At 44.1% G+C, this 18,433-nt stretch overlaps 1 protein-coding gene across 3 annotated transcripts in view; it reads right to left on the bottom strand.

Annotated features, from left to right (window-relative positions):
* The window catches only part of LOC139450500 (F-BAR and double SH3 domains protein 2-like), a 144,582-nt gene that overhangs the window by 119,875 nt on the left and 6,274 nt on the right, over nucleotides 1-18,433 (bottom strand). For 2 of the 3 annotated variants that reach the window (XM_071232225.1, XM_071232227.1), the window contains exon 2: nucleotides 10,833-10,930. In XM_071232225.1, coding sequence (XP_071088326.1) covers nucleotides 10,833-10,930 — 98 coding nt within the window. Of the gene's footprint in view, nucleotides 1-10,832; nucleotides 10,931-11,030; nucleotides 11,117-18,433 lie in introns of those variants that run through there. The other variant, XM_071232226.1, reaches the window with a different exon arrangement.

Genomic DNA, 18,433 nt, shown 5'->3' with positions numbered 1-18,433 from the left:
AACAACATCATCAGCAACGCAAACATCTACCACTGCCGACAGGAATATTCCGGCAGATTGCCTTCCAAAGGGTCAACTAAATGATAACAGCATTTTTATCCGTGAACAATCACAATAAACATATTTATGCCAGGCTGAGATAACATATATAACAACAAAAGCTTTTAGAAGCCTTTGCAGCAATTGTGCGGGGCGCCCAGCGTATCAGATAGACCTGTAGGGAAGGAAACAAGACAAATCTGGAACTAGACAGATAGACCAAACACTGCTCAACTGTACAATCCCGGTGGAAATACTGCCAGTCTACGATCATCAGATGACAGATCAAGGTCTACACTCATTACGTACACCAAATTAGAAATAATGAAGTAATACCATTAATCTGGGAAGAAATGTCATGATTCTCTAGTGTCTGGAATATTGAGGCAGAAATAGATTACTTGACATAAGACACAAGCAACTTGAATAATTCTGCCTGAAATAAAAGAGGCTGCTGTTTTTGAATGTTAAATAAAAGTTTATTTTACATCTGTAATATAGAAGCTTTTCCAGTTTTTATTCCCTCATTCCTTAACATTTATGAAAGTTTCCATGACAACCTAAGGCAAGCGCTTTACGGCACCACATACAGCAACACAACTCGCTGTGCAGTGTTGACTGTCGTAGCCCACCACAACTCGCTGTGCAGTGTTGACTGTCGTAGCCGTGCAAGGATCTGTTCCCCATGGTCTCCCATTCCAGATTCCACCTGGTAATAATTTGTCTGTCAGCATCTTGCCATGCTAGAGACTTTCAACATACGTCCTCCCATTACAATACAACAAATACTGAAATCCCACATCCAAATACAGATTTGTGATACGTGGAACCCCAACAACACTACTACTGTTTGATGCAGTGTCAAACCCAACTCACTCACTCACTCCACACCTCAGCAACACTACTACTTTTTGATGCAGTGTCAAACTAAACTCACTCACTCACTCCACACCCCAGCAACACTACTATTTGATGCAGTATCAAACTTAACTCACTCACTTACTCCACACACCAGCAACACTACTATTTGATGCAGTGTCAAACTTAACTCACTCACTCACTCCACACCCCAGCAACACTACTACTGTTTGATGCAGTGTCAAACTAAACTCACTCACTCACTCCACACCCCAGCAACACTACTACTGTTTGATGCAGTGTCAAACCCAACTCACTCACTCACTCCACACCACAGCAACACTACTACTGTTTGATGCAGTGTCAAACAAAATTCACTGTTTCACTCCCCACCCCAGCAGCCCCACATCCCTGTACAGGATCGCGATGCACGGCACACAACCAGCGCCACTATGTTTGATGTTCCGGGAATACAGCCACAATCTTAGGTGTAAGCCAAAATCAATCAGCTAGCCTGAGTTGCACTAATCTGGGTCAAGTCAATTACTGGTGGACATTCCCCGCAACAGCAGCTTCCACTGTCCCGTGTTGCCTAACACAGCCAATCAGCCCGTGCCACTCCACCTCTGCAGCTGGGTAAACCAAGCATAGGTACTGTTCCTGGTCGTGTTCTTGGATGTGTTGCAGACATAGGTACTGTTCCTGGTCGTGTTCCAGACATAGGTACTGTTCCTGGTCGTGTTCCAGACATAGGTACTGTTCCTGGTCGTGTTGCAGACATAGGTACTGTTCCTGGTCGTGTTCCAGACATAGGTACTGTTCCTGGTTGTGTTGCAGACATAGGTACTGTTCCTGGTCGTGTTCCAGATATAGGTACTGTTCCTGGTCGTGTTCCAGACATAGGTACTGTTCCTGGTCGTGTTCCAGATATAGGTACTGTTCCTGGTTGTGTTGCAGACATAGGTACTGTTCCTGGTCGTGTTCCAGATATAGGTACAGTTTCTGGTCATGTTCCAGATATAGGTACTGTTCCTGGTCGTGTTCCAGACATAGGTACTGTTCCTGGTCGTGTTCCAGACATAGGTACTGTTCCTGGTCGTGTTCCAGATATAGGTACTGTTCCTGGTTGTGTTCCAGATATAGGTACTGTTCCTGGTCATGTTGCAGACATAGGTACTGTTCCTGGTCGTGATGCAGACATAGGTACTGTTCCTGGTTGTGTTCCAGATATAGGTACTGTTCCTGGTCGTGTTGCAGACATAGGTACTGTTCCTGGTCATGTTGCAGACAAAGGTACTGTTCCTGGTCATGTTCCAGACATAGGTACTGTTCCTGGTCGTGTTCCAGACATAGGTACTGTTTCTGGTCATGTTCCAGATATAGGTACTGTTCCTGGTCGTGTTCCAGACATAGGTACTGTTTCTGGTCGTGTTCCAGACATACGTACTGTTCCTGGTCATGTTGCAGACATAGGTACTGTTCCTGGTTGTGTTCCAGATATAGGTACTGTTCCTGGTTGTGTTCCAGACATAGGTACTGTTCCTGGTCGTGTTGCAGACATAGGTACTGTTCCTGGTTGTGTTCCAGACATAGGTACTGTTTCTGGTCGTGTTCCAGACATAGGTACTGTTCCTGGTTGTGTTCCAGACATAGGTACTGTTCCTGGTCGTGTTGCAGACATAGGTACTGTTCCTGGTCATGTTCCAGACATAGGTACTGTTCCTGGTCATGTTCCAGACATAGGTACTGTTCCTGGTCGTGTTCCAGACATAGGTACTGTTCCTGGTTGTGTTCCAGACATACGTACTGTTCCTGGTCGTGTTCCAGATATAGGTACTGTTCCTGGTCATGTTCCAGACATAGGTACTGTTCCTGGTCGTGTTCCAGATATAGGTACTGTTCCTGGTCATGTTCCAGATATAGGTACTGTTCCTGGTCGTGTTCCAGACATAGGTACTGTTCCTGGTTGTGTTCCAGATATAGGTACTGTTCCTGGTCGTGTTCCAGACATAGGTACTGTTCCTGGTCGTGTTCCAGACATAGGTACTGTTCCTGGTTGTGTTCCAGATATAGGTACTGTTCCTGGTCATGTTCCAGACATAGGTACTGTTCCTGGTCGTGTTCCAGACATAGGTACTGTTCCTGGTTGTGTTCCAGATATAGGTACTGTTCCTGGTCGTGTTCCAGATATAGGTACTGTTCCTGGTCGTGTTGCAGACATAGGTACTGTTCCTGGTCGTGTTCCAGACATAGGTACTGTTCCTGGTCGTGTTCTAGACATAGGTACTGTTCCTGGTCGTGTTCCAGACATAGGTACTGTTCCTGGTTCTGTTCCAGACATAGGTACTGTTCCTGGTCGTGTTCCAGATATAGGTACTGTTCCTGGTCGTGTTGCAGACATAGGTACTGTTCCTGGTCGTGTTCCAGACATAGGTACTGTTCCTGGTCGTGTTCCAGACATAGGTACTGTTCCTGGTCGTGTTCCAGATATAGGTACTGTTCCTGGTCGTGTTCCAGACATAGGTACTGTTCCTGGTCATGTTCCAGACATAGGTACTGTTCCTGGTCGTGTTCCAGATATAGGTACTGTTCCTGGTCATGTTCCAGATATAGGTACTGTTCCTGGTCGTGTTCCAGACATAGGTACTGTTCCTGGTTGTGTTCCAGATATAGGTACTGTTCCTGGTCGTGTTCCAGACATAGGTACTGTTCCTGGTCGTGTTCCAGACATAGGTACTGTTCCTGGTTGTGTTCCAGATATAGGTACTGTTCCTGGTCATGTTCCAGACATAGGTACTGTTCCTGGTCGTGTTCCAGACATAGGTACTGTTCCTGGTTGTGTTCCAGATATAGGTACTGTTCCTGGTCGTGTTCCAGATATAGGTACTGTTCCTGGTCGTGTTGCAGACATAGGTACTGTTCCTGGTCGTGTTCCAGACATAGGTACTGTTCCTGGTCGTGTTCTAGACATAGGTACTGTTCCTGGTCGTGTTCCAGACATAGGTACTGTTCCTGGTTCTGTTCCAGACATAGGTACTGTTCCTGGTCGTGTTCCAGATATAGGTACTGTTCCTGGTCGTGTTGCAGACATAGGTACTGTTCCTGGTCGTGTTCCAGACATAGGTACTGTTCCTGGTCGTGTTCCAGACATAGGTACTGTTCCTGGTCGTGTTCCAGATATAGGTACTGTTCCTGGTCGTGTTCCAGACATAGGTACTGTTCCTGGTCGTGTTCCAGACATAGGTACTGTTCCTGGTCGTGTTCCAGACATAGGTACTGTTCCTGGTCGTGTTCCAGACATAGGTACTGTTCCTGGTCGTGTTCCAGACATAGGTACTGTTCCTGGTTGTGTTCCAGACATAGGTACTGTTCCTGGTCGTGTTCCAGACATAGGTACTGTTCCTGGTCGTGTTCCAGACATAGGTACTGTTCCTGGTTGTGTTCCAGACATAGGTACTGTTCCTGGTCGTGTTCCAGACATAGGTACTGTTCCTGGTTGTGTTCCAGACATAGGTACTGTTCCTGGTTGTGTTCCAGACATAGGTACTGTTCCTGGTCGTGTTCCAGATATAGGTACTGTTCCTGGTCGTGTTCCAGACATAGGTACTGTTCCTGGTTGTGTTCCAGACATAGGTACTGTTCCTGGTTGTGTTCCAGACATAGGTACTGTTCCTGGTCGTGTTCCAGACATAGGTACTGTTCCTGGTTGTGTTCCAGACATAGGTACTGTTCCTGGTTGTGTTCCAGACATAGGTACTGTTCCTGGTCGTGTTGCAGACATAGGTACTGTTCCTGGTCGTGTTCCAGACATAGGTACTGTTCCTGGTTGTGTTCCAGACATAGGTACTGTTCCTGGTCGTGTTCCAGACATAGGTACTGTTTCTGGTCATGTTCCAGATATAGGTACTGTTCCTGGTCGTGTTCCAGACATAGGTACTGTTCCTGGTCGTGTTCCAGACATACGTACTGTTCCTGGTCGTGTTGCAGATATAGGTACTGTTCCTGGTTGTGTTCCAGATATAGGTACTGTTCCTGGTCGTGTTCCAGACATAGGTACTGTTCCTGGTCGTGTTCCAGACATAGGTACTGTTCCTGGTCATGTTCCAGACATAGGTACTGTTCCTGGTCATGTTCCAGACATAGGTACTGTTCCTGGTCGTGTTCCAGACATAGGTACTGTTCCTGGTCGTGTTCCTGGTCATGTTGCAGACATAGGTACTGTTCCTGGTCGTGTTCCAGACATAGGTACTGTTCCTGGTCGTGTTCCAGACCCAAACCCTGGGCTCCTATAGACATTACCTTCAGGCAAGCCTACATAATGATTAGGTCCTAAGAACTTCACTAAATGTCAGTAGGTAGGCACTTGCAACACAGTTCCTGCTGTCTTCACCAAAACACCTTTAACCATTCTCAGTTGCAATACCCCCTTACCCCATCAGCTGTCTGAATACACCCTAACCCCATCAGCAGTTTGAATACACCCTAACCCCATCAGCTGTCTGAATACAACCCTACCCCATCAGCTGTTTCAATACACCCTAACCCCATCAGCTGTTTGAATACAACCTAACCTCATCAGCTGTTTGAATACACCTTAACCTTATCAGCTGAATGAATATCCCCAAACCCCATCAGCAGTTTCAATACACCCTAATCCCATCAGCAGTTTGAATACAACCTAACCTCATCAGCAGTTTGAATACACCCTAACCTCATCAGCTGTTTGAATACACCCTAACCCCATCAGCAGTTTGAATACACCCTAACCTCATCAGCTGTTTGAATAATCCATAACCTCATCAGCTGTTTGAATACACCCTAACCCCATCAGCAGTTTGAATAATCCATAACCTCATCAGCTGTTTGAATACACCCTTACCCCATCAGCTGTTTGAATACACCTTAACCCCATCAGCTGATTCCAGACAAGGACCTTTGTTCAAGCCATCAACCACTGGTTGATATGGGTTGTGTGACTGCTGCTGTTATATAGAGCTTGAATCTTGTTGACTGGAGAACAAATAAATAACATGATGAGGCCATATTGGGTTAGAACTGGGCCTAAACTGGGCCATCACATGGCCATCACTGGGCCAAAATTGGGTCATTAAGCAATCACTGGATCATTGCTGGAGTCCACACAGGGCTATCCAGGGCCAACACTGGGTCCAAACTAGGCTACCATAGGGTCCCACTCTGCCCACCAAGTTGCCAGGCATCCACTAGGTCATTATTGGGCTGTGCCTACTAGTACCATCCACAAGCTTATCTATAACAAGACGACCATCCATCAGTACTGGCCCTCCTCCCCCTCCTGCTGTGGTGTTCTACCTGTGTTATACCGGGCACAGTTACAGCCTGTATGTCCTACAATAGCTTTGTCTATGTATACCTTAAGACCCCCCACCGAACACCTGGATTAATCTTGTGTACACGTTAGGAAACATAACTAGAGATGAGCCTGTCCATTCCACTAGCATGACTCACTCCCTCCGATAGCTACCTTAAGTAGGAACAGAGTAGGTGGAAGTCAGTCACAGAGACATTCACACATATAGACTTTGCATATCCTTAAATAATTGAAACATGTGAAACATTAAATGTAGCCAGTGTATATCTTTGCACATCACTGAAACCAGAGCATACATTAAACAGAACATTCACCCCGTCCTTCACAGCTCTAGCAACCTTGATATCCATGTCTGTTTCAGCTCTTGGCCTCGAAATAAGGGACTTAATACTCAAGGCTTCCCTCAAAAATTATGTTTATTTAAATTTATATACAGTTTTATTTCAGGAAGTATGGGTTATTCATACACATGTCCAACACTTATAGTCAGTGTATATATTCTAGTATCACTCCAATCTCCCAAACAAGCAGTGTATATATTCTAGTATCATTCCAATCTCCCTAACAAGCAGTGTATATATTCTAGTATCACTCCAATCTCCCCAACAAGCAGTGTATATATTCTAGTATCACTCCAATCTCCCCAACAAGCAGTGTATATATTCTAGTATCACTCCAACCTCCCCAACAAGCAGTGTATATATTCTAGTATCACTCCAATCTCCCCAACAAGCAGTGTATATATTCTAGTATCACTCAAATCTCCCAAACAAGCAGTGTGTATAGTCTAGTATCACTCCAATCTCCCCAACAAGCAGTGAATATATTCTAGTATTACTCCAATCTCCCTAACAATCAGTGTATATAGTCTAGCATCATTCCAATCTCCCTAACAAGCAGTGTATATATTCTAGTATCATTCCAATCTCCCAAACAAGCAGTGTATATATTCTAGTATCACTCCAATCTCCCCAACAAGCAGTGTAAATATTCTAGTATCACTCCAATCTACACAACACGCAGTGTATATATTCTAGTATCACTCCAATCCCCCCAACAAGCAGTGTATTTATTCTAGTATCACTCCAATCTACCCAACAAACAGTGTATATATTCTAGTATCACTCCAATCTCCCCAACAAGCAGTGTATATATTCTAGTATCACTCCAATCTCCCCAACAAGCAGTGTGTATAGTCTAGTATCACTCCAATCTCCCAAACAAGCAGTGAATATATTCTAGTATTACTCCAATCTCCTTAACAATCAGTGTATATAGTCTAGTATCATTCCAATCTCCCTAACAAGCAGTGTATATATTCTAGTATCATTCCAATCTCCCAAACAAGCAGTGTATATATTCTAGTATCACTCCAACCTCCCCAACAAGCAGTGTAAATATTCTAGTATCACTCCAATCTACACAACACGCAGTGTATATATTCTAGTATCACTCCAATCCCCCCAACAAGCAGTGTATATATTCTAGTATCACTCCAATTTACACAACACTCAGTGTATATATTCTAGTATCACTCCAATCTCCCCAACAAGCAGTGTGTATAGTCTAGTATCACTCCAATCTCCCCAACAAGCAGTGTGTATAGTCTAGTATCATTCCAATCTCCCCAACAAGCAGTGAATATATTCTAGTATTACTCCAATCTCCTTAACAATCAGTGTATATAGTCTAGTATCATTCCAATCTCCCTAACAAGCAGTGTATATATTCTAGTATCATTCCAATCTCCCAAACAAGCAGTGTATATATTCTAGTATCACTCCAATCTCCCCAACAAGCAGTGTATATATTCTAGTATCACTCCAATCTACACAACACGCAGTGTATATATTCTAGTATCACTCCAATCCCCCAAACAAGAAGTGTATATATTCTAGTATCACTCCAATTTACACAACACTCAGTGTATATATTCTAGTATCACTCCAATCTCCCCAACAAGCAGTGTGTATAGTCTAGTATCACTCCAATCTCCCCAACAAGCAGTGTGTATAGTCTAGTATCATTCCAATCTCCCCAACAAGCAGTGTATATATTCTAGTATCACTCCAATCTCCCCAACAAACAGTGTATATATTCTAGTATTACTCCAATCTCCATAACAAGCAGTGTATATATTCTAGTATCATTCCAATCTCCATAACAAGCAGTGTATATATTCTAGTATCACTCCAATCTACACAACACTCAGTGTATATATTCTAGTATCACTCCAATCTAGACAACACGCAGTGTATATGTTCTAGTATCACTCCAATCTCCCCAACAAGCAGTGTATATATTCTAGTCGCCTTCCAATCTCCCCAACAAGCAGTGTGTATAGTCTAGTATCATTCCAAACTCCCCAACAAGCAGTGTATATATTCTAGTATCACTCCAATCTCCCCAACAAACAAACAGTGTATATATTCTAGTATCACTCCAATCTCCCCAACAAACAGTGTATATACTCTCATATCACTCCAATCTCCCCAACAAGTATTGTATACATCAGTGTGCTCTCAGTTGGTACGGAAGGGGGCACCTGCTTTACTTTGTCAGTAAATGAGGCCAAACTCATAAATCCAGGTACTCCTTTTTGTCTATTTCCGGGTTTTGTAATATGAGTCAAACAAAGTTCAAGAGTGTTTGCAAATAGCTGAGGATCTAATTTTAGATTGTACAGCTAAAGGGAATATCATTTCTAAGCAATTTGTGCTTTCATTCAAACTGCTTTCTGAACATTCATACATTTGTTCCACTACATATACATCAAAATCAATATGCTTCCTTATCAATAGCTGTCACTAGCTAGTGAAGTAATTGATAATTAGCTCAATTCAAATGACTGCACATCAGCTTTTCATGATTATGCACAAACCTTTTCCTCAAGTATTTTCACAAAATTTATATTAATATAAGACATGTAAGATAAACACTGGAAGAAATATATCGATAGATACCCAAACATGTCATACATCTCGTGCAGCCTCCGTAGGAAACAAGCACAACATCCCATTACACTACCAAACTGGAACACAGTGCATCTCATTAGAGAATCAATGGTTTCTGGTTGAGATGAGCCTTACTGTGAATCTACGTTCTCGACTATTGCCCAACACTTTATCAATAAGTTACAAATATCTTCCTTGGATACATTGATTATACATGAGCCACATTGACCTACAAGGAACTAGCAGCACTGCCAGGGATATTGAGGCACCGCCCGAGGAACTAAAGGTGCAGCTGGTTTATCCTTGATCACCACTATTCCTAGCATTGTGATCTTTTCAAAATAATTTTCCTCAACATAAAAATAAACAGGTGCAACACAGCCTGCAGCTGTCGTCACCTGATGCAGATAACAATACTGTCATGTGGTGCATGTTTTAAGGTTTAAAATCTTTACATGTCAAAAGATTTTAATAGTCTTCTATTCCGTGTTCCTTCTAGTGTCTTGCTTGAAGTAGTGTTTGTCAAATAGCTATTGGCTGGCTTAGCCTTATAGAGGGAATCACAATAAATGGCGAGTGTTTTAAAATTTAACGTTGCATCAGCACCAGTTGATAAATATACAATTGTGTCATGAATACAAAGTTATATTTCAAACAAAATTGTCCAACATATTTTATCCTAACAATTACATCAATAGAAATGTATTAATGGTTAATATTGAGAACAAATTTAACATGGTGGTTACATAGGTAGGATGGAATATTGGCTAGTGTGACGTTAAACAACAAACAACATAAAGACAAAGCTAAATCAAATAAGAACTAAATGATAATAATATTTGCACTAGTATAGCATATCTTCCACGCATAGTGTGCTCAATGCACTGTTACTCTTAACAATGTGGATATAATCTGGCAACACAACATACATCTTGGTAAAAATATCCTGTTTCAGTTATTCACAAGGGAAATAAATCATGTTTCTTTACAGAAACAGCAACATTGTATACAGTGTCAATATGTCACCTCCTGTTACAAGGTAGCTGTCAACTGTCAAATAACACTCCCAATAAACACAATGCAATTAAGGACCATAGACAACTCAATCACATTGCTTCCAATGATTGCGATCGCATCTGTCACGCCTCGCTTGAATAAAGAAGCACCATTTCAATGGTATTCCTCTTCACAGCAAGGCCAGGTCAAGTGGTCTAAATGGGTTACAAAGTTGACTACAAGCGTGAGGTAACGCATAAACGAAGCACTCTGTTGGTTAATTCTCAGCTTGTCGCGTGGCAGTGTTTACAGTACCAATTCACAAACTCGGGCGAAGATCAAAGTGCTTGTTCTCGCTCTTAAACAAACAGTATTTAAGCCTCAAACTGCCCTGGGAGTAACGACTGTGGCGTTTATTTGGGATAGGTGAACTACTCAAGCTTTTAAAGATCCGATATGATCTTGTCGGACTGTCCGATACAGGGTACTGTCTCTCGTTCGCGCCCCGACTGTCATATAGGGGGCGTGAGACGGATTGAGTCCCTCTCCATCTCTTGTTGATAACGTCCGTCCTGTATGACAAGTTGCTATCTCTGTAATCACAGACACTGTACGTACTAGCAAGCCTAACTTACCTAATATCTTCCAGTAGATCACATTCTTGTTGGTGCTTAGCTTGGAGTTTGGCCACTTGTTCAGAGTGAATGTGTTTCAAGGCAACGGTTGGTTTGACCTGAAATAAAATTAGAGCAAACGCATTAAAATTCTCTTTAGAAAGTTCGACGAGATGTGTCATTGATAGGAAAAGAAAAGCTTCCAATGACAAGTCTGACCTTTCGCGGTGGAGGTAGCATTTTCGTTTTCACTCATAACGTAAAGCCGATCACTCAAGACATATCGTTGCGGTATCCGCCATTCACTGTGGGCTATTCTGTTCTCCTCCCCCGGTAAGAATACAGCATTGCCGAGGGAGGTAATTAGTACCTACTTCCTGTACATGTGTACAATCTGAAAAGCATTACGGGAAGCGTCCGTACAATGTCTTTCATTGGAGCTATCTTCAAGGGAATTTAATACAAATAATTCGTTGATATCACATATTCTGCGATAAATACTCGTACCCCTAACACACGTATGTGTCAACGTATCACTTCTTCAGCAAAGAAGCCGTTAAGTATGCATGGGATTTGCTAAACGTGTGTAAATGTAGCCAACGAACTATTTTGATGAATTTCGAAATCCGTAGAAAAGAGTTCATAATGGAGTTCAACATGCTTTGTTTATTTGTTTGTTGTTTAACGTCGCACTCAGCAATATTCCAGCTGTATGACGGTAGTCTGTAAAATATTTTAATCTGGACCAGACAATCCAGTGATTGACATCATGAGCACTGACCCACGCAATTGGGATACGATGACATGCATCAACCAAGTCAGCGAGCCTGACCACCCCGTCCCGTTAATCGCCCCTTACGACAAGCATGGTCGCCTTTTGCTGAAGACCTGTTCTAACCGGGATCTTCACGGGTCGAGTTCAAAATGTATTAGAATTAACGTCAGCATTGTTTCACTTGTAGGTGGGGTGAAATGGGGTTTAACGTCGCGTCCAAGACTATTGCACTTATATATATAGCGACGTGCATGCACATACCCCACTCAGATACAGTATACTGACTCCGAGCGCCAGACAGGGTTACAGCAAGTACCATCTTTCAACGTCTTTTGGAATGACGCGGCCGGGGATCGAACCCCAGACTTTCCGCTCTCCGGGCGGACCCTTTACCACTAGACCACGGAGGCGGTCCAAGTGCAATGAGCACGCAACCTTCGTATACTTTTAAACCTCCATTCGCGCTGAAACACGTTAGGCCACATCACTTTACTGTTCGATTATTTGAATCTCGTTATCCTTTTGTGAACATGTTCGTCGGTGTTCGGAAACTATTAATGTCATCCCAATAAATGATGCCCTTACTTAGCGATAAAACACACACGGGAATAAATAACCAATTTTGATTTTTCGCAACTAAAATTATAATTTACATCCCCAGACATTCCCGTTCTTTACTGGGGCCTCTGCAACACCACACGAAAGGGCAGATCAAGAGTTTTTAAAAGGGAGGGGTCCAAAATATCAAATTCTAATCTTAGTCAATTTAACTGCCTACAATATACTACATTTGGTTTTCAAAATGGTAGGGGGTGGCGGGGGTGGGGTATCGTGATCCACTGGACCCCCCAAAAACAATCTAGAAAGGTATACAAAAACAAGTCTAGCCAGCTCTATTCCAAATGAAATCAGCATAGGGAAAATTATTTTTTGTATTTTGAGAGTCAAGAAGGGTATTGTGAAATATAAGATTTCATAGACTAAATGTTAGTCTGACTGGTGGATGGATCGCCTGACCTTTTCAAGAACGGTAATTGGAAACACAGTCGTGTGATGAAGCCAGACCATTAGTTCAGCGGTCGGACTGTCACGTGACTGGACCCCTTGGTATTGTCCAATTTAACTGGCTGTTAGTGTTAAATTATCTTCACGCACCGTCAGTGTACAAGTCAGATTATGGTTCTTTTCAATCAATATTTGTCAAAGTTATGATTCGGACACCGTCTTCTAGAATGAATAGATGTTTACGCGGAAGTTCTATTCTGACCAGCGACCTCCACAGTGAGACAAACATTGGGTACAGGGGATCCCCACAGGGAGACTAGCATCAGGTACTGGGGACCCCCACAGGGAGACTAGCATGAGGTACTGGGGACCTCCACAGGGAGACTAGCATGAGGTACTGGGGACCCCCACAGGGAGACTAGAATCAGGTACTGGGGACCCCCACAGGGAGACTAGCATCAGGTACTGGGGACCCCCACAGGGAGACTAGCATGAGGTACTGGGGACCTCCACAGGGAGACTAGAATCAGGTACTGGGGACCTCCACAGGGAGACTAGAATCAGGTACAGAGGACCTCCACAGGGAGACTAGCATGAGGTACTGGGGACCTCCACAGGGAGACTAGCATTTGGTACTGGGGACCTCCACAGGGAGACTAGAATCAGGTACAGAGGACCTCCACAGGGAGACTAGCATGAGGTACTGGGGACCTCCACAGGGAGACTAGCATGAGGTACTGGGGACCCCCACAGGGAGACTAGAATCAGGTACTGGGGACCCCCACAGGGAGACTAGCATCAGGTACTGGGGACCCCCACAGGGAGACTAGCATGAGGTACTGGGGACCTCCACAGGGAGACTAGAATCAGGTACTGGGGACCTCCACAGGGAGACTAGAATCAGGTACAGAGGACCTCCACAGGGAGACTAGCATGAGGTACTGGGGACCTCCACAGGGAGACTAGCATTTGGTACTGGGGACCCCCACAGAGAGACTAGCATTTGGTACTGGGGACCTCCACAGGGAGACTAGCATGAGGTACTGGGGACCTCCACAGGGAGACTAGAATCAGGTACAGAGGACCTCCACAGGGAGACTAGCATTTGGTACTGGGGACCTCCACAGGGAGACTAGCATTTGGTACTGGGGACCTCCACAGGGAGACTAGCATTTGGTACTGGGGACCCCCACAGGGAGACTAGAATCAGGTACTGGGGACCTCCACAGGGAGACTAGCATGAGGTACTGGGGACCTCCACAGGGAGACTAGAATCAGGTACAGAGGACCTCCACAGGGAGACTAGCATGAGGTACTGGGGACCTCCACAGGGAGACTAGCATTTGGTACAGAGGACCTCCACAGGGAGACTAGCATGAGGTACTGGGGACCTCCACAGGGAGACTAGCATTTGGTACTGGGGACCTCCACAGGGAGACTAGCACGAGGCACAGAGGACCTCCGCAGGGAGACTAGCATGAGATACTGGGGACCACCACAGGGAGATTAGCATGAGGTACTGGGGACCTCCACAGGGAGACTAGCCTGAGGTACTGGGGACCTCCACAGGGAGACTAGCATCAGGTACTGGGGACCACAACAGGGAGACTAGCATGAGGTACTGGGGACCTCCACAGGGGGACCTTATTCTTGAAAATATGTCTCATCCTCAAAAACAAGTCTCGACCGCAATATGGCTATCCTCATAAATACAGAATATTTCGTGAGCAAAGCCATAATCTTTGGCACCGAGACATGAACAATCTTCCATTTCAAGACGCGATATCATGCAAGTCACTGTGTCGTATCCTTTGACAAGGTTATTGACTCCGCTTGTCCTGCTGTGATATGACTCAAACAGTTGTTGACTGATGTGAAATGCCGATTAAGCATCATTTACACTTACTTGGACAAACATAAATATACTTGTGTTGTCAAATGAAATGAATTATGAATCAACATTATTACAAGTTATGCCATGAATGAGAATTTGGAACATATGTTTAAATGAGGGCCTTGTGTTGTCTTGTCGAAACAGGGTCTATCCTGTTCCCTTGCCAGGTAGGACAACAGGGTAGAGATACTGGTCAGTGTCACACTGTCCAGGTATGTTTCCTTCCCAAATCACCATGGCAACATATGCTGAATTGACAGGACTGATTATGCCGCATTGACAGGGCTACATATACTGCCGCCTCCAAACGGTTCGACATCTTGAATGCAACAATGTTCTCCTTGTCGGAGGTTAACACAAATTCTAACATTTGCCAGGAAAAGCTTGAATGTGCTCCCCTGTGAACATGACTCTTTGCCAGTGTCTGTTCTACCAGCGTTGCTTTGTAGTAGAATAGGTCTATGCTTGTCGTAAAAGGCGACTAACGGGGTCGGGTGGTCAGGATCTGACTTGGTTGATGCATGTCATTGTATCCCAGTTACGTGGATCGATGCTCATGATGTCAATCTCTGGATTGTCTGGTCCAGACTCGATTATTTACATATCGCGGTCATATAGCTGGAATATTGCTGAGTGCGGCGTTAAACAACAAACAAACACATCTTTCTGTTGTGGCGTAAATTTTAGCATGCTACTGTCCAACCGTTTGGGTGGACATGAACAATACATCCTGTTTCTATACCAATATCTTTGAAGGTTGACATGCTTTTAAGTGCAGTACACGTTTCACTTCAAACTCAAGTTCCCTTGATCTGGGTACGGTAGCACGTTCATTACTCAACAAACTGTTTTGGTTGCGTTTGGGCGATTGATTCTCAACCACTTTATGACACTATGTGTGGACCTAGCGTGCCAAATTTGAGTTTGTTAACGTTTCTTCGTCAGTTTACATAAAACATTATGCTATTCATGTCATCATCCAAAATGTTAGTAATAGAAAAGTACATTCCTCGTGCACCTGTAAGTACAAACATGTCCGCCACACTGTGTAAGGGTCTTATCATACTGCTATTTTCAATGTTCCGTCTTAAAACCACCTAATCTGAACTGTTTTAGTGAACAGTGAGAAAATTTTAACATTCGTTCCATATGTTGACTTTCAAAATGTGACGTACAAATCTCAGCCCCCCCCCCCCCCCCCCCCCCCCCCCCCACACACACACACACATACACACACACACACACACATACACACCTCTTAATATAAAATTGTCCGCCCTAAAATAACTTGGCTGAATATCACGATGAACTGTCTCAAACAAATCGATTCTGGTCGAGTTCACTTCCTGAAACTAAGAATGGTAGAGAGCGACGGTATGACTAAATAATGTACGAGTAGAAAGAAACTCCCATGTCCTATATCCCTCTAAATACTCGGCCCCGACAGACTGATCTATGTCAGGAACCTCCCGTGACACACCATGTGATATTTCTATTCATGATATATTTACTTGTTATTCTACACGTAAACGTGTTTGGGTTTTTCCTGTGTGCAACATATGGCCGATACACGATGCTGCCCTGGGTGATCTCTCCATCTGAAGCTGTGTCTACTCAAGAACTGCCAGGTCCATCACTTGTAACCTACAAATAACCCGCCTCGTTTCAGGTTAACAAATTAAGAATTTCACACATGGAAGGTTTATGGTCTGAATGCCAAGCCGTCTAGTTGGAGAGTTATAAAAAAGATGAAAGTTTACTTATTGATAAATGTTCCTCATGTCAAAGTCCCAAGCAGTCTATGCTTCTTGTATGAGGTGGCTAAATGGATGGAGTCGTCAGGCTCAGTGATGATACGCCAACATACCCCGACGGCGGCAACATCAATCACTGGTTTGTCTGATCCAGACCGCCGTCATGTACCTGGGATAATGCAAATATACTCACCGCCAAAAGAAACGCGAATACCATACATGGTGGTTAATAATATGAAGAATTACTCATATTCAAGATATTAATTATTTCGATGCACAAACAAACATATTGGTATGTTGTGTCAACCGACGCTCATGAACGTATCACATGTGACGTCACCGATCCGTGACTCCAGATGCGCCATTTGTCTCGTGCAGGATTAGCGTGTAAAGTTTGGAAATCACGTGCAGCATATCGTTATAAGAATAAGGACACTGTGGTAACACTTGACTGTTAGTTTTGTCATTAAGTGGTACACATTGGAAACATCTCTTCTTAACTTACATACTTCTCGAAAGGTTTCTATGGTTCGCGTTTCTTTTAGCGGTCAGTATATATTGAGCAGCTGCTGTGGATGTTTCAGCGCTGTCTATGTACGGCCAGGAGAATGCTGGGTGTGAAACAGTTCCAGTGTCAACATGGAAACCTATCTGCTTCATAGCAGAGACCGGAGTCGGTAGGTGAGTGAATGAGCTGGGTTTAACACCATTTTGAACAATATTTTCAGTTATATCACGGTATACCAGCTTGTTGTGGGAACATTAAGTGTGGTGCCTATCGTTAATGTTACAAGTATGGTGGGGCGGTCGAGTAGCCGAGTGGATAAAGCCTTCGCTCGTCACGCCGAGGACCCGGGTTCGATTTACGACATGGTTACAATGTGTGAAGCCCATTTCCGGTGTCCCCTGCTGTGATATTGCTGGAATATTGCTACAAGCGTCGTAAAACCAAACTCACTCACTACAAGTATGGTGAAAACTGGGTTCAAACTCAATTTCCGACCATTATGCATTTGGGGCTGGTCACGAGACCCCTTTTGGAAACCATGTGTGATGTATATGGAAAGCTGTATTCTATGTGGTCACTATGATAAATCAAAACCAACAAACTGAGGACTTAATGGACATTTGAAGTTTTGAAAAAAATTCTCCCCTGATACTTCAAGACCAATGTCACAGTATGCTATCGGCGGAAAGAACATAGCCTGGGCTGTTATCTCAACACAGACAAATGTCGGTGTAGCTGCAAGAAGATCGTGAAGTAGCCAACATCCCCATACCTCACTGAGTAATGCCACTGAAAATCTGCCATTTCGTGACGTTTTTAATTATAACTTGTATCTGTTTTATAAGGGTTATCATCAGCATCATAATTGGTATATATGCTGAACCGCAAAAGAAACGTCACCATGGATAGATATATGAGAAACCTTATTTGTCGAAACACTGTAAACTTTGAGACATATCAAAAAGATGGAACTTGGGAAAACTGATCATCAAGGTTGAAGTTAAAGTGTCAAATGTTCTTAAAGTGAAACACAACACTAGACTCTGAGAAAATGGCATCACAAGTCAGTATCTCGTGTGTCCGCCATGTGCATTGGTGACTGCCGCACAATGTCAATACAGGGAATGGGTGAAGCGGTTGGTGAAGGCCATAGGCACTTGAGCCCACACTCTGTAGAACGCCTGACTCTTGGTCGGACGTCATTCAACCGTCTTAGAATCTCGTCCCACAGGTGCTCAATGGGATTTAAATCGGGACTGAGGGCAGGCATGGTTCTGATGCCATTCTGCTGGAGGAAGCCTCTTGTTGCTCTCGCCGGGGGGGTGGGTGTGTTCTGGAAGACCACAGGGCCGACCCTCTGTGCAAGACCAATTCCACCCCACATCATGATGCTCGGACCACCCCACGAGTCTCTCTCAACAACACAAGCATCCGAATAACGTTCCCAACGGCGTCGCCAGGCCCTCTCACTCTCTCTGCCCACTGCTGTTGAGATACAGTTACGGCTCTCGTCGGCGAAGAGGACTCTTCTCCAGTGATGGTGGCGCCAATGCTAGTGCTGTGTTGCCCACTGAAGACGGTCCCGGCGATGATGTGACGTCAGAATGGGTCCTCGGTGGCCTGTGACAGTGGAGGTGTTTGCTCGTAAATCGTCGACGCACGGTGACCGCACTAATGTGTCGCTGG

The sequence above is a fragment of the Haliotis cracherodii genome, unplaced genomic scaffold, assembly GCF_022045235.1.
Source record: "Haliotis cracherodii isolate W230 unplaced genomic scaffold, xgHalCrac1.p SCAF_8, whole genome shotgun sequence".
Taxonomy (NCBI): domain Eukaryota; kingdom Metazoa; phylum Mollusca; class Gastropoda; order Lepetellida; family Haliotidae; genus Haliotis; species Haliotis cracherodii.
The sequence above is the reverse complement of the archived record's forward strand: the minus strand, read 5'-3'. Positions and strand labels throughout refer to the sequence as shown.